The sequence below is a fragment of the Bos indicus x Bos taurus genome, chromosome 25 (genome assembly GCF_003369695.1).
Source record: "Bos indicus x Bos taurus breed Angus x Brahman F1 hybrid chromosome 25, Bos_hybrid_MaternalHap_v2.0, whole genome shotgun sequence".
Lineage (NCBI taxonomy): Eukaryota > Metazoa > Chordata > Mammalia > Artiodactyla > Bovidae > Bos > Bos indicus x Bos taurus.
Genome location: NC_040100.1, coordinates 21,737,957 through 21,760,650, shown reverse-complemented (window position 1 = coordinate 21,760,650; position 22,694 = coordinate 21,737,957). Strand labels below are relative to the sequence as shown.

Here is a 22,694-nt window from a genome sequence, read left to right as displayed (position 1 = left end):
TCCAGGGCCATCCCACCCTGGTGCCTCCCTACTACCCCCATCACCCAACGGACGCTGCCCACCCTTACCCGCTCCTCTTTGGTGTAGAGTTGGAAACACTGGGATAAAGTGCAGGTCTGAGGCTGGTGGTGACGCTCCTTCTGCAGCCGGACGCTCTCTGCATCAGGGATATACTCATCCTCAGTATTTACAAACAAACTGCAATGAGGGGCGGAAGAGCATGTGCCAGGCGGTCAGGCGAAACTGACACAAGAACAAAATTAACGGCTTCACGGCACGACTCTAACTCAAAACTGAAAAGATCACTATGTAAGAGAGCAAAGGGGCAATCCAACTCTTCTAGGATCCAAAACGTTCTTGAAAAGTTCTCAATCTAAAACATCATTTTCAAGAAATAATTTGCAGTTGGTTTTTCTGGGCCTGGCCACACACTATGCTGATTAATTCATATATTCTTATCCTTTTGTATTAAAGGGCATGCCTTTGGTGTAACTTGCTAGAGTTAATGGGCCTGTAATAATAATCAAAGTAATTTGAATATATACCTTCTGTCTCATTAGCAGTAAATAAATGTTCTAAGATTTGGGGATCCAGACAACAGAATGTATAGGAGAGAAATAACACATTGCTTAAATAAAGGATTAGCAACACACTTGGATAGTTAGCTAAAGAAAAGAGAGGTTTGTGTTTCAGCTAATTTGAAAGCTCAAACGTATGCTATTAAAATAACCATCAAGACAACTGACTATATAAACACTAAGTCAGAAAATACTTACAAATCTTTTGTCTCCTTGTCCCATTCTACTACTAATTTCACGTGAGCAGTACCGCCTGGTCCACAAGATTTTAGTGCCCTATAGGATAGAGAAGAGAGTCACACATTACTTTCTAAATAAATGATTTTAATTAAATATTCAAACCGTCTGAAATTAGTGTGATTGCTGAAAATCTTTGTCATTGGTTCCCATCAGAAAAGGTTTTATAACCTCATATTTAATGATCTGACTACAACTGGACTGAAAAATCCTTAAATTAAAATATTCAACATGGAAATAAAGATACGGCAAGAAATTTAGTACCACACTATAAGGGTTATCCATGTAACTCTTAGAGGGTATGACCTTTCCAATTTTTGTCTAATTTTTCATCAAACCAGAGACTAGACAACAACCTCTTTGAGAACCAAGTCTGCCTCTCTCCACCTCCCTCCATACACCGTGGCTGGTCCCGGGACTGTGCCCACACCGATGTAAACTGTGCCTTCCTGCAAGGGACCCCTCAAGTTTTACCTCATTTATTGCCCCTGAGCTCCTTGGCTCCTCAGTCATCTTCTGAAACACTCAGCATTAACAGTCAATATTACTTCTCAAGTACTTTTTATTTTTTGCAATGTTTTAGATCATTATATAATCTATTAACTCTAATTTCTAAAGCCAAACAGTGAATTCCTTTCGAACAGAACTATGTTGTATACTTTTTTGGAATCCTGAAATGCAGGCACTTCAATATTTATTGGAAAAGGCATTATAATAGAGGCAGTACTGTGTTTTATATGTATCCATATATGTGTAGTGTGTCTATGTACACATATGTCTATTATTTTATTAATACAGTAGAGTGTTGCAAGAGGACAGAAGTGTATAGAAAGCACAGAAGTAGCACGGGGAGAGACTAATTCTGGGGGCAAACAGGGGGAGGGGACAGTGTGAAGAGAGGCCAAAGGGAAGGAATTATCAACAGAGAGGCTGCATGTGGGAAGGCGCATGTAAACCCGTGCTGTTACGTTCAATCAACCCTCAGCACTTTGATGCTGCCGAAGGTCTGAGACAGTGGGGAGAAGGATGAGGCCTGACAGAACAGAAGCAGTCAGGGTTGAAACTGTAGAGAAACTGGGCTTATCATTTAAGGATTTCAAGGAGGAAACTGTTATGATTAGAATTCTACTTTGGAAAACTTCAGTCATGGTGAATATGCAAGTGTAATTCATCTATCATCCTGAGACTTAGACCAATTTAGTTTCCTAACATAAGTATTCTAGGTTTTCCTGATTCTAAAAATGATCATAAGACATATCCCACTCAAATATGAATCAAAAGTAAAGTAAGGGTTTACTTTCTAAATGAGCCTGAAGAACCTACCACTCTTCTACGGAAATTACATCAGACATCACTAGAAATTTACACACAAGCATACCTGAAATCCTAGAAGGTAATTTTTTTTTTTTACCTTTCTACTGTCGGGTGGCACAGAGGTTGCTCCTCCTGGGGCAGCAAGTACGTTATTCCCACAACACTGACCACACGCAAACTGAACGGACACACCTGCATCAAACGGCAAAGGCGAGTCAGGTTGGGTTTCTCCTCCAGGGCATGCGATTCACAGGGGCATTTCCCAACCAGGTTAGCGGGAAAGCAAACTGTTCTACAAAACACTTCTCTGCGATATTCCGTGAGGCTGCCGAGCCACTCTAACATACTTTATATATGACTGACCCAAATGCAATTTACATATCAAATGTTATGCAAGACAAGTAACATGCTGCTTTAGCTTAACATTAAGTTTTCCACAGATACCTTAACAAAGTAGTCAAAATTTTGAAAATATATAGTTTGTCTACAAAATCTCTCTCTCTACAAAAGCGGATCACGTGCTAAACTTTATTAGACAAACGTAAAGGAATACCCGGCAGTTCACAGAAAACCTTGCAAGAGCCAGCTCCCTTCATAAAATGAGGGATAAGTTCTCAGTCTGGAAAACCTGAATGTAGATTCTGCTAAGGAGCTTTTCTCCGGGGCTCCCGAACACTCCAGCACAGTGGCTAGTCTTCCCTAAGGTCAAAGGTCTGAACTCCCCATCTCACTGTGGTGACTGTTTCTGCAGGGGGTACACACACGCTGTTCTGGAGTGTCAAAAGGCTTACACACCTGAATGCAAACTGTGGGCCTCAGGAAGTACTTCATCTTCTCCAAGATTTCCTTCTGCAGAAGGTCCCATGCTATTGTCTTCTCTAAGTGCAGCACAAAAGGAAGTCCAAATCTGACATACATAAACAACTGTCATCACCTTAAAAAGTATGACAATTCTCTCAATACTGTAACTCCTTTTTCACGATCTTTTTAAATAGAATCACAACACAATTAGTTTTAGGGCAGTTTTCAAAAGAAAGCAAATAGGAAATTTAACACTCTTAAGTGGATGAAAAGAGTCAGAAGAGAAACTGAGATTTGTAAATGAAATTTAACAACTTATACACCAAAATGCTTCCAAAAAAGTATGGTACCATGATATTAGGTAGTAAGATGACAGAATTAGTGGAGACAGTGAGGAAGGCAGGTGGGTGTGGACGTGTGTCTGGCAAATAACATGGATCAAACGCGTAAGGGGTTAGGTGCCAGAGGAATAGACAGAGAGGGCTGGGAGGTCTAGCAGGGACGGCCATATCCTGGTGGTCTGACGAGGAAGACACTGGCAAGCAAGTGACACTAAAAGTCAGCTCTAGTCAAGGGGAGAAGCCACGTGGCCCCTGCCAGGTTTCCTATCCCAAGCTGAACTCACAGGTGTTAGAGAATGAGAGATAGAGCTGTGGTTCTCAGCCATGCGTACAGGCTGGTATCAGCAAGGGAACTTTAAAATACAGTGATGCCCATGAGATTCTGCTGTAATCACTCTGGTCTGTGGTTTAAGTACTGAGACTGTTTTAGGGCACCCCCCCCCCAGGTAGTTCTAAGATGCAGCCACGGTGGGGAGCACTGGTCTAGCCTTAACTCTCACCCAAGCCTCAGCCATTGATCTACTTGCTGTTGCCCTGAATGCATCCAATTCACACCCTGAACAGGCAGTCAATTCCCTCAGCCTGGAAAAGCCTTGTCACTCTTAAGCTATTTCCTACTCAACCATATAAGGACTCAGTGGCACCTGTGGCTGCATTCCCTGAGCTCTGTGGACCAAGCACTGCTGCTGCTGCTGCTGCTGCTAAGTCGCTTCAGTCGTGTCCGACTCTGTGCGACCCCATAGATGGCAGCCCACCAGGCTTCCCCGTCCCTGGGATTCTCCAGGCACTACTGCATTGCAAATACCACCTGCTTATTCTGCCTCCACCAACAGACTGTGTTATCTGATAGCAGGCACTATGACTGACTTATCTCACTAGCCCAAAGAGCCGATGCCTAGAAAACAGTAGATGCTGAATGAATGAATGAACAAATGAATACACAGACTGACCCTGACTTAGGCCAAAGCAGAGGTGCTAATGTCACTGAGAAACCTGCTCCTAACAAGTACCAGTTTATTCACAGTAGTACTCAACAGTAAGCCTACCTGCCTAAAAACAACTGTGATGTGAAATACATTATAAGCATGATGTGTAAATCGGCAGCCATATTGTTCATATGACGATGTCTCTACTTTTAAGAGACCAGCATCATGAAAGGGATTCCATAAGTCCTTTATTTTATATAAATCTGATGAGCTGCCTTTCCTTCTGTCCTTAAACATGCCAAGCTCCTCCTAATCTCAGCATCTTTTCAAAAAAATTTTTATTCCAGTATAGTTAATTAACAATGTTGTGTTTCAGGTGTACAGCAAAATGAGTCAGTTTTACATATGCATATATCCACTCGGTTTTGAATCCTTTTCCCACATAGGCTAGAGTATTGAGTAGAACTCTGTGTTACACAGTAGGTCCTTATTAGCTATCTATTTTATAAACATATTGATAGTTGTATGTGTATGTCAATCCCAATCTCCCAATTTATTCCTCCCCTTCCCTTTCAGCCAGTAATACCTGGAGAAAACCCTAATCCAAAAAGATGCATGCACCCCAATATTCATTGCAGCACATCTGCAATAGCCAAGAATGGAAGCAATTTAAATGTCCATGGACTGGATAAAGATGTAGTATATGCATACAATGGAATATTACTCAGCCATAATCTCAGCACCTTTGTACTCAATGTCCCCTCTTCATGCGATCCTTTCCCCAGAGGCTCACATAGCTCACAACTTCTCACTTGGCTTGGCCCAGCTACCGCCTCCTCAGGGAGGCCCTCCCTCACTTTCCTCATTAATGTAGTTTTGCCAGATGGCACCCCACTCCAGTACTCTTGCCTGGAAAATCCCATGGACGGAGGAGCCTGGTGGGCTGCAGTCCACGGGGTGGCTAAGAGTCGGACACGACTGAGTGACTTCACTTTCACTTTTCACTTTCATGCATTGGAGAAGGAAATGGCAGCCCACTCCAGTATTATTGCCTGGAGAATCCCAGGGACGGGGGAGCCTGGTGGGCTGCCGTCTATGGGGTCGCACAGAGTCGGACACGACTGAAGCGACTTAGCAGCAGCAGCCAGACCCCCACCAGTGCATTCTATCATACCAGCATGTTTTAATATCTTCAAAGTAACAGTGACTGTCTGAAATTAAATGCTTACTTGTCTTTAGTGGCTCTGTCCTAACTAGGTTGCAAGCACCAAGAGAACACAGATCCTGCTGTACCCCTAGTGTTTAGAATAGTGCCCAACACACAACAAACACTGGCTAATGAACATCATAAATATACAAATCAACACATTTTGCATTTATGTTATTTTCCATTCTTAAATAAGAAACTTATTTCAAAGCAACATTTTAAAAGGTTAATATAAATGCTACTCTAATATTAGAAACACTGTATCCTTCCTCCCTGAAACACATCCATATGTTGTTATTACTCAAGTTACATTACTAGTGTGATAAAGTTACTTTAAAAAGACAAGTCTAAAACTCCCATAAATCCTTAGAGAGGGAAACAGATTTAACAGAGATTTCTAACTTCCAAATGTCTGACTAAATACAGCTGAATGAATAGTGGTGCCATTTGCCGAGACAGGAAATGATGGGAGGGGTCAGGTTTATAGGCAAAGACAATGAGTTCAGCTTGGAACACAAGACTGAGGTGCACATGCCATCCAAGCAGCTTGGTTAAGATTTTTTTTTAAGCTGTAAAGAAAGTAGCTGGATACAGGTCTAGAAGTCTAGAGCTCCAGGAGGATCTTGAGCTGAAAATACAGATAAGAAATGTGCCCCTGAAAACTATGTGAGCTTGAAAGCCATCCTAACTCAGATCTTATCATCCTAATTTTATATTCTCCCCGTGTCAACCCCTCAGATCAGGTCAACTTATACACATGCTCTTCCTAAAATATCAGAATCAAAAATTAAGTACTCAAGAGTAAGGATTTTTTAATCCCTACTTTATAAAATATTTGAAAATGTTAGGCTTTTAAAGTCTCAATACTCATTGGAAAGTAAGTTGCTTGTCACCTTTTCCCTTGCTGCCCCGTGCAGGCTCGGTTACAGACTAACAGAACGATCTTGTCGCTTCCTGCTCTTGAGGGGGGCAAGTCCGCTTTCCCCTGCTTTGCTGCGGCTTGTGTAGAAGACAGTCTACAGTGATCCAAGCCAAACTTCAAGTGGTTTAGGTTGTTGTTTAAGTGAATTCCTAAAATAAAATGAAAACTTACTTTATCTCTTCAAATGTCTTTATTATTTCATTATAAAAAATTTACGCATCAGAGAAGTTAAGTTGTCATTATGTTATTTACACTGCAACTGAATGAGGAACAAATGATTGACTTTGAGATTACTCATCCAGCCCTTAAAAAAATTCTTGGCATCCATTATATCATTTAAACTAGCCTTACCTACCTTAAAAACTGAAAATTAAAATGATTCACTCCAGTGAATATTGGTTTTAGAATGGCAAGTCTGCAGGATGACCCTCCAGGACAGACTTAAAATGAGTCCATACAACCAGCAACCAAATTTTTTTTAATAAAGACAAGTATATGTGGAACAATCTTCAATATTCCAAAGGTAGTTCCTTTTCTTTGATTTAGACCCAGGCGTCTAAGGCTCACAGCCATTATAGAACTTTAATCAACTAGACTGGATTGACCTACAATAAAGTGAACAAAAATATATGTTTGACAGGCACAGTGCTGGCCTGTGCAGGTCTTCAAAATCCAGGTCTTCGAACATGCCACAAGGCAGAGCTATCTGTCAATCAGAGGTGCTAAGGAATTTAGCATCTAGCCAAGGTCTTACACTTAGCTCAATAACTGCTCATTTCCTTAATCCTCTGGAAGGATAGCCTAAGGAAATGATACACCAACTGGAGAAAAGAAGCCCTCCACTGCCACCACACCAAAGAAATAACAGTATTACCAGAAGGAGAATAAAATAAAAGCTGCTTTACACAAAGGTATTCATGGCAAAACTCCAGCAATAAGCTAAATACCCAGCAGTAAGCATTCAACAAATTTATTTTGGTATTAACTATGCATTTGTTGAATCTAGTTAATACCAAAATAAATTCCAAATTAATTAGAGAACATAGAAACTAGAAATAAGGAAGAATTGAATCTTCACCAAGCTAGTAGAGGAAAGAAAACCTTTTAAGCTTAAATACCATAAAGAAATCACAAAAGAGCAGCAGGTTTCACTTCATAACCATTTTAAACTTTGGTATGAGAAAATACTGAATTTGAGACAATTAATGGGCTCATTTCCTAGGTTCTTAGCAGAGGTAAGGTTGGGAAGACCTATTCTGCTAAAAGTGATCAGGATTCCTAATGAGATGAGAGGAAACACTCAGCTGCTGAAAAATCAAGCTCCACATTCAAAGTCTAGGCCCACCATTACCAGCTGTGTGACCTGGGCCCCTGACCTTACCTCTCTACGTCTCAGCTCCCTCCCCTGTAAAATGGGGAAAAGAATAGCCTCGCAGGCATCAACGAAATACTGATGAGGCCTTTGTAAAGAGCAGAAGCTTACCAAATTCACTAAGTGCTATACTCTTCCAACAAAGGCACTTATATAACCATGGACCTCACCAAATTCACTTATAAATAGAAACAGTGTTAACCCTAAGCAACTGGGAGATGAAGGGGGATTTGGGGATAGGCTCTGACCATGTATTAGGAATTATACTCATCTTTCTCGGTACAGAAAGATGAAGCAAAATACAGTCCCAGCTACAAAGAATTTCACAGTGTGGTAGGAAGGACAGAGAAGAAACCAGCATTTCCACACAACACGCTAGTGTCAGAGATTAGCAGAAGCCACACTGGAACACGGAAGAGCAGGAGTCAGTCAGCCAATCTGGGGTTGGGGAAGTGAGGACAGGCTTTCAGCATTTTACTATAATGCAATTAAAATTAGAAAACAATTAAAAAAAAAAAAAAGCATATGCCTGAAAATAAAGAGAGAAAACTGGATCCTAAGCTGGCAGTGGGGAAAGCTGAGCAACCCACAATACAGAATCACCACAGGTTCAGAGACTAAAGGCCCCAGAGACCTGTGGAAGCAGAGCTGAAAGAAAAGAGGAACAAGAGAATCGCCAACAGGGGCGCCAAGGCGGCTCAACAGCAAAGAAAAATCTCTGCAACAAATGGTACCGGAGCTACTGAACATTCACACGCAAAAGAATGGCACTTCACACCACACACAAAGATTAACTTCAAAAGAATCTAAGACGTAAATCTAAGAGCTAAAACTTTCTTAGAAGAAAACAGATAAATCTTCATGGTCTTGGCTTTAGTGTTGGATTCTTGGAAACGACATCAAAAGCAAAAGCAACAAAAGAAGGAAAAGAAAAACTAGACTTCATCAAAATTAAGGACTTTTATGCCTCAAAAGATAGTATCAAGGAAGTGAAAAGATAACCCACAGAATGGGAGGAAATATCTGCATCATGTATCTGACAAGGGTCTAGTACCCAGCAAACATAAAGAACACATAACTCAAAAACAAAAAGGTAAGCAAGCCAAGTTTAAAGGAGGGAAAGGTCTTGAATAGACATTTCTCTAAAGAAGAAATGGCCTAACGCTGCATGAAAAGATGACCAACATCATTTATCATTAGGAAAATGCAAATAAAAAATCACAATGACGTATCACCTCACACTCACCAGGATGGCTAAAATAACAACTATTGGTAAGAATGTGGAGAAACTGTAACCTTCATATATTGCTGGTGGAAGGAAAAAATGATGCAGTTTCTATTAAAAACCGTCTGGCAATTTCTCAGAAAGTTAAACACAGAATTATCATATGACCCCGCATTTACACTTCTAGGTATATACCCCCCCCAAAAAAACTGAAAATAGGTATTCAAACAAATACTTGTACACGAACGGTCACAGCAGCACTACTTCATAAAAGACAAAAGGTGGAAATTCAAATGCCCATCGACAGACGAATGGATCGAGGAAATGTGGTATATACACATAACAGAATAATATTCAGTCATAAAAAGAACTGAAGGACTGATGTATGCTATAATGGATGAACCTGGAAACATTATGCTAAGTGAAAGAGACAAGTCACAAAAGGCCACGTATTACATGATTCCACTCATATGAACATCTAGACTAAAAAAATCTACAGAGACAGAAAGCAGAACAGTGGCTGCTTAGGACGAGTGGGATGAGGAGATCGGAATGTGTGCTTAGGGGAGACAGAGAAGGTGTTAATGAGAGCTGCAGAAATGAATTTTCAGCAGAGCAAACAGGAGGGAAAGTATAAAAGCATGTGGCATGTTCAAGAAATAAAGAGTAAATCTGGATAGGGTACATGGAAAGAAGATGGAATATATTAGGTTGGTGCAAACATAATTAAGGGTTTGTAGCATGAATTTGCAAGAAGGCAATGGCAACCCACTCCAGCACTCTTGCCTGGCAGATCCCATGGACGGAGAAGCCTGGTAGGCTACAGTCCATGGGGTCGCTAAGAGTCGGGCATGACTGAGCGACTTCACTTTCACTTTTCACTTTCATGCACTGGAGGAGGAAATGGCAACCCACTCCAGTGGGCCTGGTGGGCTGCCGTCTATGGGGTCGCACAGAGTTGGACATGACTGAAGTGACTTAGCAGCAGCAGCCAACAGCAGCATGAATTTTAAATCATTATAACTAGGCTCAAACATATCTTTATTAGTCAAAATAGGAACCATTATAATCAACACATTTTGCCAACAAGAAATAAGTTTGTTTATTCTTGTAGCATAAAAACTCTTGGAAAGCATTTTCCGCATCCTGTTGGTTGTGGAAGCATTTTCCCTGCAAACAGCTGTTGAGATGCTTGTCGAGTGGTAGCTGGTTGGCGAGAGGTCAAGTGAATGTGGTGGATGAGGCAAAAGTTTGTAGACCAATTCGTTCAACTTTTGAAGCGTTGGTTGTGCAAAGTGTGGTCAGTTGTTGCTGTGGAGAAGAACTGGGCCCTTTCTGTTGACCAATACTGGCTGCAGGGATTGTAGCTTTCATCAACTGCTGGGCATACTTCTCAGATGTACTGGTTTCGCCGGGATTCAAAAAGCTCAAGTGGCTCAGATGGGCAGCAGACCACCACACAGTGACCATGACCTTTTTTTGGAGCAAGTTTGGCCTTGGGAAGTGCTTTGGAGCTTCTTCTCAGTCCAACCACTGAGCTGGCTGGTCGTCACCAGCTGTCATTTACAATCCACTTTTCGTCGTAAGTCACAATCTGATCAAGAAATGGCTCGTTATTGCTGTGTAGAATAAGAGAAGACAATACTTCAAAACGATGTTTTTGATTTCCAGGCAGCTCATGAGGTACCCACTTATTGCACTTTTTCACCTTTCCAATTTGCTTCATATGCTCAATGACCATAGAATGGTCAACACTGAGTTCTTCAGCAACTTCTCATGTAGTCGTAAGAAGATCAGCTTTGATGATGGCTCTCAATCGTCACTGTCAACTTCCGATGGCTGACCACCAGGCTCATCTTCTAGGCTCTCATCCTCTTTGCGAAACACCTTGAACCACTACTGCACTATTCATTTGTTAGCAGTTCCTGGGCCAAATGTGCTGTTGGTGTTGCAAATTGTCTCTGCTGCTTTACAACCCATTTTGACCTCAAATAAGAAAATTGCTAAAATTTGCTTTTTGTCTAACATGCTTTCCATAGTCTAAAATAAATATAAAATAAACAGCAAACAAAAAAACACAAAGCAAGAAACACATATTAAAATGATGTATAAAGTAACCACCACATTTATTTAGAATGTATTCCAATTTATCAAATGGCCAGTTTCAACAATGCAAAAACTGTGGTTACTGTTGCACCAACCTAATAGTAGAGAGGCTAGAAAAAAAGCAAAGCATTCATCCAAGATATTTAGATTTAAATGCAGACAAAAGGGACCAGGCATTCTTCCAAGGTATTTAGATTTAACTGCAGACAAAGGGGAACCACTGGGACATCAATAAGCATGTAACATGATCAGAACTCTATGTAAGAATAAGCCTGGTAGCACTGTGAAGAAATAATTGAACAGGAGAAAGCCCAGGGGTAAAGAAATTTCTAGAAAAGCCCAGTTGAGACTGGTCTACACTGTGTCAGCAGCAGTAGAATGAACAGGAAAACTACAGAGTATTTGATCAGTTATGAATTTAAGTCAAAATCCAAGAGAAAAGTGCTTGGGCCAAGCTTGGGTGAGAAGGAGGACAGTGATACTCCACAGAAAAAACCCAAGAGGAGCAAGAAAGAAATGCTCAGTGTGAGATGGCCGTGGGCTCCAAGCAGAGATTCCAGTGGGCCGCTGAAAGTTAGGGTACGCAACCAGAAGATAAGTAGGGGCTAGAGGAGAGTTTAGTTCTAAAAATCACCAGTGCAAAAAACTGGTAAGACTGGGTAGAGCAGCAGCTCTCCAACTCTCACCTGCACCAGAATCACCTGTTAACTGACTGCCGGGCTCTGCCCCCAGCGTCTGTCACTCAGTAGGTCTGGAGGGGCACCTAAGAATTTACATTTCTCATCAGTTCCCAGGTGACACTGATGCCTTGACAACCACTGGAGTAGAGTAAAAAGAACAGAAGCCCTAGGAGCTGAAGAACCTAAGGCCAGGAACAAAGTTCTTTTCAAGAATTACCTTCTTCCAGGGAAATATGTAACCTAAAATGGATACCATCATAAAAAGATATGTTAAGTGTATTTCACCACAATTTCAAAAAATTATACCATCATACAATAAGCTAAAAGAGTAGACAGTTGTTAAACCTGCAAACCCAGGTGGTATTATGGAAACAGATGCTCATTTACCTCTTTGACTGAGAATTCCTTCAGGCCTAAATATTTCTGGAGTCTCAAAGGCAAAAATGCAGTCACTTTCATGGACTGTTTCCAGGTCGTCTGTGTCACAAAAGGAACGATGGAACCCATCATAGTACATTTCTGTTAACACAATCTAAAAACGGGAAAAATGCAAATAGTTGGGTAACTGGAAAGTCAGTAAGAATTGATCTCCTAATCCAGCTGTGAACTTCTCCAGATCAGCAGGCCTGCAGGGGAGTTGAGGGCTTGGAAACATCTCATCACGCCCGGGCGATCTGCCTTTAATAAGAGAATCTTGGAAGCACAATATCCTCTGTGGTTTTATAACAACAAACTGATTTCAGAGTGCTGGGGCACTAAATCCAGCTTTGGTGAAGAGAGTCAGCGCTTACAAAGTCTAAAGCCCTTGTTTCACAGGGAGAAGAAACTAAAGAGAGATGGAGTGACTTGCCTAAGGTTATACAACTATCCAGCCTCATAGCAATAAGAGTCTACATCTGATTCTGAGATTTTCTACCATTAAATTTTCTTCTTTTCAGATTAAAAAATGTCAAATAACCATGGAGATTTGTATTGGAAAAAAAAGTAAATCGACTCAAATGCCCAACAAAAGGAACTAGTTAACTATACTATAGTTCTACTGGAATTATAAAGTTCTTTCAAAGAATAAGCTACATATATTTGCACTAACATGGAAAGATCTCCTAAGTAAATAGTGAAAGTCAGAAAAGAAAAGTATGAGTACACGGTTCCATTTTCATAAAATAGTAAATAAAGTATATGCACAAGACAAAATATAAATGAATATACAACACAGTATTAAAGTTAATAAGCCTTAGTTCTAAGATCCTAATACAAGGTACTTTCACTTTTACTAACTTTTATTAAGCTTCTGAAATGGCTGACTACTTCATAAAAAAAGAAAAATAAAAGATGGGGAAAAAGACAATGGAGACACGTAGAGACCTCATGACATGCTCAGCAGCCCCGTCCAGTGAAAAAGTACTGGGCCAGGCCTCAAGAGGTTTCAGTTCCGGCCTGCCACCAACCAGCCCCGTGACCCTGAACAAGTCACATGGTTTCTCTGGGCCTCCTTCAGATGAGGAGGTTGGACTGGGCTCCTAAGGCCCCCTCTACTATCACAAATATACTAGGAGTCAGTGAGGTGAAAAGGGCTTGGTGGCATAGTCCACAATCCAGGAAAAACAGTCCTCTCGCATTTTTCTTCTAACGATTTTAATGAACACACTGTCTTCCTGCAGGTGAACACGCAAGTACACTTCACTTTCTCCAGCAAGCTGAGGTCAAAACAAATCTGTAATTATATCACCCACTTAAACAATGCAAAAAGAGCTAGACAGCACTGGAGGCTTTAAAGATACAACCAGATTAGCCTCAGACACACACCGAAGCCTCCCTCTCTCTCTCTCCCCTCATCTTGAATTTACAACAAAAAGAAAGAATGAACGAGCATTTCAAAGTAAGGAAAATCACGAACATTTTATCAATCTTCGAGGACTTGGCCTATGAAAATATGAAATACTTGCTGCATCAGGGCAACACTGCTGGTGGTATCTGTTTTACTGCAATACTTCCCAGATGAGGTCACAGGAGGCCAAAATACAAAACACCTTCATTATTTACATGATTACATAGCAGCATTCAGAAGTTATCTAGCGAAAAGCCATTCAGCCACTGAATCATCTTTCCTTGGTAAATATTAAATAGGGAATTTTTTACCCCAATAAAACTCTTAACAGTGAATTGAGTAAAAGAGGTATGTAAAAGTATGTCAAGTCACAAACAGGCCAAATTATTCTGGGTCAATACAACTGTGTATCAAATATTCACTCAAAAAAGAAAGGTGGGGGGTTGGAGGGGGTTACAACTTTCCTTTCTCTTATCTAAACAAGGTAAAACACTCTAATCAGAAAATAAACCACACTGACCCCTGTACGTACAGTACTAGCAATAGGCTCATTCTTTTCACCATAATGGGAAGGAATTTTCAAGAACAACTGGCTGGGTTTTCTAAGCCTCTCTGACCTTCAAATACCACAGGATGCTCTTCCTGTGGCCCACATGAGCATCCACAGAATGATTTAAGGTGGTGGTGGTTTAATTAATTATACTCTATAAACAAAGCTGAAAGAAGGTCTTGGTGTAAAGTCACAGCTTTTCCTTTTAAATATATATATACACAATTAAATGAAGAATTAAAAGTTTTTGTGTGTATTTTTCTCCTTTGGATCTTGATGTTTTTATCTTTCCTTTAACAGTAGAAGCAACATAGTTTTAAATTTCTATCCAATCATGTTTGACTGAGAACTGTTAAAAAAAAAGTTCCAGAAGAAGAGAAAGCAACATTTTTGTGGCTCGTATGTCATCGGCCTTAGCAAGCTTATTACCTGATCAGTGGGGATCTTTGTTTCCACGGACACTGCTTCCCGAAGTCTGGCGACAGTCCCAGACAGAGGCACGGCCACGCCAACCCGCATGCAGTGAGAGCATTTCCCCTGATACACTACGGTGACATAGAGAGGCCTGTGCAGATCAAAGTCAGATCTTCTTATTAGTCGCTTACTTCAACTAAAATGAACGAGCAAAACAACTTTGACATAAAATCAACAACACTAAAGCAAACCCACACCTTCAGCTGGACCTATGCAGAACTATCCAGCGATAATCAATAACTCGAGAGAACTGGCTCACAATGGTGGAGGAGATGGACGTGTGCCCACAGACTCCTGTGAGAGCACCAAAGAATGCTTTGGAAAGGGCAGTATTTATAAAACAACCATACAGCGTACCAATACTTGGTCCTGTGCTTTGCGGTTTCTTTAAAACAGCCTAACTCCTAGAAATTTTGAGGAACAGTTCAAATAAAACAGCTAATTTAAAAGTGTAACGCAAGGTCTCTAGAGGCTCTAGGAGGCACTCGACAACCTTCTCCAGCTCCCATACTATAGGTGGACGACCAGCTGAACAGAGTACAACCAGACCAACCAAAAAGACTTGCCTGTCCCGTGTACCTGTCGACCCTACTGGCTCAGACTGGCATTTATAAATTTCTGCAAGGCCTTAATAATGCCTGTATTCAATTTATCACTAATGCTATTACTTGTCTAAATACATAAGAAGCCCCAATAGAGGCGGCTACGGAAGAAAAGGAACATATAGGAACACAGTTTTAATTTGATTAACTCTGTTCTTACCTTGTGTGGGGTAGAGGAATTGGCAAAGAAATGCAGAGGAAAGGATCAAAAGTGTTGCTCTGCTTCTGACAATGAGGACACGTCAAAGAAGATCTTCAAAAGTAAGAATGTAAGACACTCCCATTAAGATCACCTCGAACTATATAAGCAGACAACATAAGGGAAATTTAATTTGCTCATACCTGTATTGGGCTTGAAAAAGTTCTTGTACAAAAGTGCTACAGACAGGAAAAGATGGTCCCTCAGGCATCATATCAGTCTCTGATGGTGGCTAAAAAAAAAAATAAAGTACAACTTCACAGACTAGAAGCCCCAGGTCTTGACTGATGATGTCACAAATGTCCCAGACCTCCTTTACCAGATCTGCATCAGATCCAGATGTTTCAGGGAAAGGCATCTGCTCAAGGAACCAGAACACAGCTGCCAGGACGTGGGTCACATGGACTCATGGCCTCACAAGGCTCTCCCAGACACAGCACTTGTCCGTCTCGCCACACCATCCAGGCCCTTGGGCAGTCCTTCCCCCCGAGCGCTGCAATCCTCCTCCAGCACTCAACAGGCTCCCTCCAACCTCATCCAGGGAATAATCTCAACCATTCAAAAGTACCAATTCCTGCCTAAAGGGAATTTGCTCTCTAGCACCTATTAGCTCTGCTGCCTACTTAGGCCTAATCATTCTACTCACATTTTACCTAAGCTTTTCATCCCCCTCCCCGCCACCACAGTTAGTTACTGAGCATCGGGTACCACGTGCAGAGAGCGCTGCAAAAGGCATAAGGATACAAAGAGAGGTAAGACACAGCGCCTGATCTTGGGTGCGTCTCTGTCTGGAGGGAGAGGCAGCCACAAGCGCACAGTCATACGGCAGTACAGAATGTTCAGGGACAAAGGCCCTTGAATCAGAATGATCTGACAGCTCACCAAAACTAGAAATTTAAAATTTGAGGTACAGAATAGAATTATCAAAAGTTTTTTAAAGCTATGAGAGGAGAACAACACTTTCACTTTATTTCCATTACATAAACCATTTTGTCTGTCATATTAAGACTACATTAAAAAAAAAAACTGATAATGAATCACTGATTTTCAGTAAGAAGATTCTAAGGGTTCAGTTCCGACACTCAAATCTAATCCTAACAGCAGAGACATCCATACATTTCCTCTTTGATTGTGTGGAGATCACATTCCAGTGATCTACAGACTATGTCTCACTGGAATAGAAGGCAAATTTTTGCTTTAAAGACAGTTTAAAGACAGTTTACTGAGTTTAATGTCAGTCTAAAGGTATACAGGCACATGTGTCCCCTCTCGTGAATGTAAGCTCCTTGGAGACAGTGACTCTCGTTCCTGACAACTGCCAGCAGCGGTGGTGGTGGCGGCGGCGGCGCAGGGGGAGACAACCTCTAAGTATCCACAAAACTCAGTCAATTTCACAGTATTAACTAAATACAAACTGCTACAACTACTCAGAAGAGGTTTGGAAGAATTTGCACTCACTCCTTCCTCCATTCAGCTCAGCACTCCCTGACTGCCCCGGGGGCGTGCCCTTACCTTCAGAGGAGGCTGGCCACTCTGCTTCACAGCGTGATTGAGGTCTTCGTGAACTCGGTCCAAAAGCCACAGGAGAAACTCCTGGGCATCGTGCTGGGAATTTCCCCGATACTGCAGTGCATTCTTTGACACAATACTCTACACGGGTAGATAAATCAGAATGAATAGTGAGTTTCTGGCTTTAAAGATAAAGCATCCATAATCCCAAAGAGGAATGCAAGATCTCAAGGGTGTTAGTGAGTACTTCCTGTAAAGACAGTAAATATGAAACCAGACAGTCATAAAAGCCCCACCTGTGCACCAAAAACTTTTAAATGCACTGACCCAACAATCCTACTTTTAGGAACATGGATCTAAAGGAAACCATCAAAACAGCATGCTAAGACTTTTAATAGAAAAAAAATTCACTTCTAATTCACTAATAGAAAAAAAAAAAACATGGTTAAAACCTGAACATCTTAAATATAAGAACTGTTACAAATACCAAATCATTGTTAACTTGCAACTAATATGTTATATGCCAATTATAACTTCAATTTTTTAAAAAGTAAAAGAAAAAATGAGAATTGGTAAAAGTATTACAGTGTTGGATGATAAGCCAAAGTATAAAATAAGTCCACATAAGGTAAATGACTGAGTAAATAAGTAGGAAGAGACAAATCTCCCTTAAAGAAGAATTCTAAATAATGTGTCACGAATCTCTCCTCCAGGAGCTGGACCTTAACCCCCACAACCCACCCCTACCACCTTGAATATGGACCATGACAGTGACCTGCTTCCAAAGATTCTAGTCTTTGCAAAGGAGTAGCCAGTGAAAGGCTGCAGGTAAAGCAGTGAAGTAAAATTAAGATCACGGGCTCTGAAGCATATAGCCTGAATTCAATCTCTGTCCTGCCGCTCACTATTGGTGAGGCCGGGCCTACTTTGCTCCAAAGTAAAAAGGATAATAAATGTTTAGTGTGATGGTTAAGTGTGAATACATGCAAAACATTTCACAAATAAGTGACATATAGCAAGCACTCAAATGTGAGCTATCAGTAATGGATTTGAAAGCAGGGAGAAAGAAGGGGGACAACTGCACAAAGGAAGCACAGTCAGAAGACAAATGAAGCGACGAGACGAGAATACGGGTCTAAGCTAAGTTTGTGAGGGCAAATTGGAGAGAGATTTCAAAACTGGGGCAGCAGAATTGATAAGACTTGTGACCTAATGAGGGTTTCCCAGGTGGTGCAAGTGGTAAAGAACCCGCCTGCCAATGCAGGAGACACAGGAGTCGTGGGCTTTGATCCCTGGGTCAGGAAGATCCCCTGGAGGACAGCACAGCAACCCACTCCAGTATTCTTGCCTGGAGAATCCCATGGAGAGAGGAGCCTGGACAGCTACAGTCCGTAGGGTCACAAAGAGTTGGACACGACTGAAGTGACTTGGCACACACAAGCACGTGACCTAACGAATGTGCAAAATGAGGAAGGAGGCATTAGAGTCATTCACGTGTCTTTATCTGGATGATGGGCCACTGCTGGTTCCCTTCATCATGACAAGATTAAAAAAAAAAAAAAAAGGAATAAGTCTGGAAAAGAGAGTGATGTGTTTAGTGTATATGTGTGTATGTGTATAGTGGATTAGAATCCACTATATCTGAAGTTATCTGGAACCTCCAAATGGACATACCTGGTAAGCAACTGAAAAAAACAGGTCTTGCACTCAATGAAAGAGTCTGTGCTCAGGACAAGGATTTCAGGGTGAAGGGATGAGTGGTCCTTGAAATCATGAATATGACTGACACTGTCCAGACAAGATCATGAGAGATCCATCCGCCAGAGGACAGAATCCAGAGGACTGCTCTATTTAGGAGGTCCTTAAAGATGACCAAGAAAAGGCCATCAAAGATGTGGCAAGAAAATCAAGATAATGAAGTCCCAAGAGTCAAGAGCAGACAGCTAAGGAGAGAGTGATCAACAGTGTTAAAAGTTGAAGAATGACAAAGTAAGTCAAAGAACACCTGTCCATTGTATTTTCTAATTAAGATAATGATAACAGATGAAAAGGGATAAATCTTTAATTAGGAAGAAGAACCATCACAAACTGATGATCAAATTCAATGTGAGTAACAAAAAGATGATTTATAAAATTCGAATTTAAGGAGGAAAAAATTCAAAGGGACACAAATGAAGAGAATATGGAGGTGTCATGGGCAAAGCTCACTGACTGAATAAAGTGAACAAGGAATAGGAAGGACCCTGGTAACAAACAAGAATTTGTGTGACCTGAAGGATACCATGCGGACACCACCTCAGAAGCAGGTATAAAAAAGGGGGAGTGGGTGTGGGTAAAGACATCACTGCACTACAGAACTCACCCAGAGGTCTGACACCACCCAGTCACCGAATCTAATTCTTTCTTTCTCAGTCTTCATTTTCCTCAATCCCCCCGTAGCATTTCATATACTTCACATCTTACTCCATTTTGAAATGGTTTGGCTTGTGGCCATAATTATTTTCTCATTTAGCAGAATCAAAACTAGAGTCATTGTGATGGACAGTGGAAGAATGTGATCCACAGAAGAAGGAGACCTCCTAGCAAAGAAACATGAATCAGTTAAAGAAGAAAGAAAGAAAAGGAATCAGCAGCAGCAGCAGGTGAGCCTGCAGCTGGCTCAGGCGGGAAGAGAAACCCACGAGTGATGGCGCTACACTGGGTGATACGCAGAGGAAACCCGGACGACACCAGGTTCTTCGCTTCTGACTTCAGTGGATAAAGAAACTGGGAACAGAGGAAGAGACGGGGGGCTGCGGCACTTTGAACAGGTTAAGTCTGAGGGACTCACAGGATCCCCAATGAGGAGAGGTCTGGTGCTCAGGGAAAAGATCTGAGCTGGTAAGTTCAATCAGAGCACGTACACTTATCCCGTGAAAGTGTCAGTCACTCAGTCGTGTCCGACTCTTTGCAACCCCATGGACTGTAGCCCTCCAGGCTCCTCTGGCCATGGGATTCTCCAGGCAAGAATACTGGAGTGGGTTGTTATTCCCTTCTCCAGGGGGATCTTCCCGACTCAGGGATCGAACCTGGGTCTCCCATGTTGCAGGCATGGTCTTTACCATCTGAGCCACAGGGAAGACATCCTATCCTATGAGCATGGAAGAAATAATCCAGGGAACATTTAATGAGAAAAGGTGGGCAGCTGGGACCAAATATCATAGAACGGACAAGTCCCAGAAAAGAAGCCCAAGAAGATGATCAGATGGAGCAGCCAGAAGAGAGTGGCACCACACAAGCTGAGGGAGAAGAAACCCTAAAGGAGATGGAAACAACTCAAACCACCGAAGGAAAGCCAAGTACGACAAACACAGAGGGGGACACTTCAGAACAGCAAATTGAGAGACTGATTCCTGCTCCATTTCAGTGACACAGATCAGAGAGGGTCAAGGAGAAGAAAAGGTAAGGCAACTGAACAGTATCAAGAATACCACTCTTTGTATCCAAGAAGCTTCATTATAAAAGGAAGGAAGAAAGCTGCTCTAGTTCTCCAGAGGGGGCACTTACGGGATGGAGGGACTTAAGTGCTGAGGGAAGAAGCTAACAGAAAGGACATACTTGAAGCAAGGATTCTCCAAAAAGGGGAGAAGGAAGGACTCAGAAAAGAGGCAGAGGAATTGCCTTAAACAGGAGTGGGGAGAGACAGCAGAGGAGGCAAGGATAGTTACGGATTCAGAGACGTTATAGACAGGGCGGCACGGAACGTTGTTTTTGTTTTGTGGAGGAAGCAGAGGCCAACTGCCAAGAGGAACTTTTAGGTTCAGCAGGGATAAAGACAAGCCTCCTGGCATATAGATGAGGCACACAAAATGCTGGCAGCATAACCAGCTTCTGCTCAAGACCCTCTCCTTTATTTACTTCCAAAGTAGAGGAGGGGTAGTTCCCAGCATATGCGTTCTAAGAGACAAATTAGCAGAAATAAAACGCTTCTCTATGTGTCAAAACAGATATTTTATGCACAGTGTCCATCAAATTCAGGGTGGGGACAACATTCAATTCTTTATCAAGATTGCATGAAACTTGATTTACGCTTCCTGCCATTATCACTTCGACTCATCCAGCACTTCTCCAATCGCTGCGTAAAAGGTGCCGTGCTGAAGCTGCTCAGCAAGATTCTTGTTGGGCACGACTCGACAAGCAACAGCCCTCTCTAACTACAGCCAAAACTGCTCTAGGGCCAAGCCCATCCTAAATCACTGCATCTCAAATTAAAGGGGATTTTACAGGAAACCTCACTGAACAAACACAACATAAAGGCTCCTTTCCCCCTTCACAGTGGTGACTTCTTCCCACTGCAGAGACCCAAGGGACTGCTGGGACCATTTCACTTCTTCCCCAGACAAACCAAAACACAGAATAATCTAGTAACCATCCTTTGATGTGTGTTACAGAAGAAGAAACACAATAGGGGTCAAGGAGCCTGGGCTCCAGCACGGCTCTGCCCCACACCGCTGGCTATCTCGGGGAACTCACTGAAGCTGACTGCTGGTCACACAATGAAGCAGTTGAGCTGCACCAGCAGAGAGACCCTGGCATCTCACATCTTCACCCAAACTCTGCCCCTAGAATACCAGCAAGTGATTTGGTTTTTCTTTGGGGCCTCATCTGACACTGTTTTGGTTTGTCTTTTATCATTTTTTTTCCTAATTAAGTCTTAGTTTATTTGATGTCATAAAATTAATCCTTCTCTAGTTTTGCAGGTTTTTTAAAAGTTGATTATCACTAGAATATGTCATCTGTAAATATTTCTACCATCTGAGAAATCACATAAATTTGCCACTTCTATGACAGAGTATGAACCTTCTTAAAATTAACCTTACACATCTGTGTCTACTTTGCAGAATCTGGGTATGAGGCTGATTTGTAAAAACATTAAACTGGAAACTGCTGCTTTAAATATTTATGTACCACTATAAATAAATCTAACCATCACTCCTATTTTTCATTCTAGAAGATCCCTAACATCTAGTTACTAAACAATGAGTAAAAGTCAAAACACATTTTTAGGGCCTTCAAACCTCTTAAAAATTTTCTTCACCCTTCAAATAAAACCTTAAGGTCTAGAACTACAGAGAATGTTTTTTCTCCCTTAAAGGGGGGGAAAAATGAGTTGGAAGCATGGCCCAGAAAAGAAAAAGAATGAAGTCTATCCAATTGGAGTTAAAAAAAAAAAAAATTAGACATGAGGTTCTTTCATTCCATATAGCCGTAGGACTGAAGCAGCAGAATCCTGGGCTCCAGGGAAAAGACAGTAACTGGTTTAAGACATCCTTTAACTGACTCCAAAAAGATGACAAAGCAATGGCTATTAGTGACTTCCTTCCATGGGGAATGGATGTGGCAATATCTGACATGAACGATTAGGAGTTGGCTTACTCTTTTGGAGAAAAGGTAGTTTGCCAAAACTCATCAAACCAAATCACCACTCACATTCCTTGGTTCTATGCCAGAAGGAACATAGAATTTACTTTCAGTGATTCTGGAAAAGAACAGAAAAACTTGGGAGGACAATATATTTACATTTTAAGAGAAAGATCTAAAACTGAAACTTGGTTTCTGGGCTGTGCTGGAAAGAACAGAACGATAAGCACTTGTCCTGAGAAAAGTTTCAGCTCTTATATCTGACCTTCTGGACACTTAAGCTGATGAAAAACAAACTAAAAACATAGGGGATGCAACTGGTACAAATTGATGAAAACCGTAAAAGCAGATACGACCCATTAAAAAAACAGTGACAGACAAAGTGTTCCATGCCAGGGTATAGGACACAGCCACACTCAACAG

General features: G+C 41.5%; 1 protein-coding gene across 1 annotated transcript in view; it reads right to left on the bottom strand.

The window, feature by feature from the left end:
• The window catches only part of USP31 (ubiquitin specific peptidase 31), an 83,291-nt gene that overhangs the window by 26,428 nt on the left and 34,169 nt on the right, over positions 1-22,694 (bottom strand). The window contains exons 2-11 of the mRNA XM_027528050.1: positions 16,875-17,012; positions 15,506-15,594; positions 15,324-15,416; positions 14,517-14,652; positions 12,097-12,241; positions 6,298-6,475; positions 2,925-3,036; positions 2,227-2,321; positions 777-854; positions 69-198 (exon numbers count right to left, since the gene is read on the bottom strand). Coding sequence (XP_027383851.1) covers positions 69-198; positions 777-854; positions 2,227-2,321; positions 2,925-3,036; positions 6,298-6,475; positions 12,097-12,241; positions 14,517-14,652; positions 15,324-15,416; positions 15,506-15,594; positions 16,875-17,012 — 1,194 coding nt within the window. The remainder of the gene's footprint in view (positions 1-68; positions 199-776; positions 855-2,226; positions 2,322-2,924; positions 3,037-6,297; positions 6,476-12,096; positions 12,242-14,516; positions 14,653-15,323; positions 15,417-15,505; positions 15,595-16,874; positions 17,013-22,694) is intronic.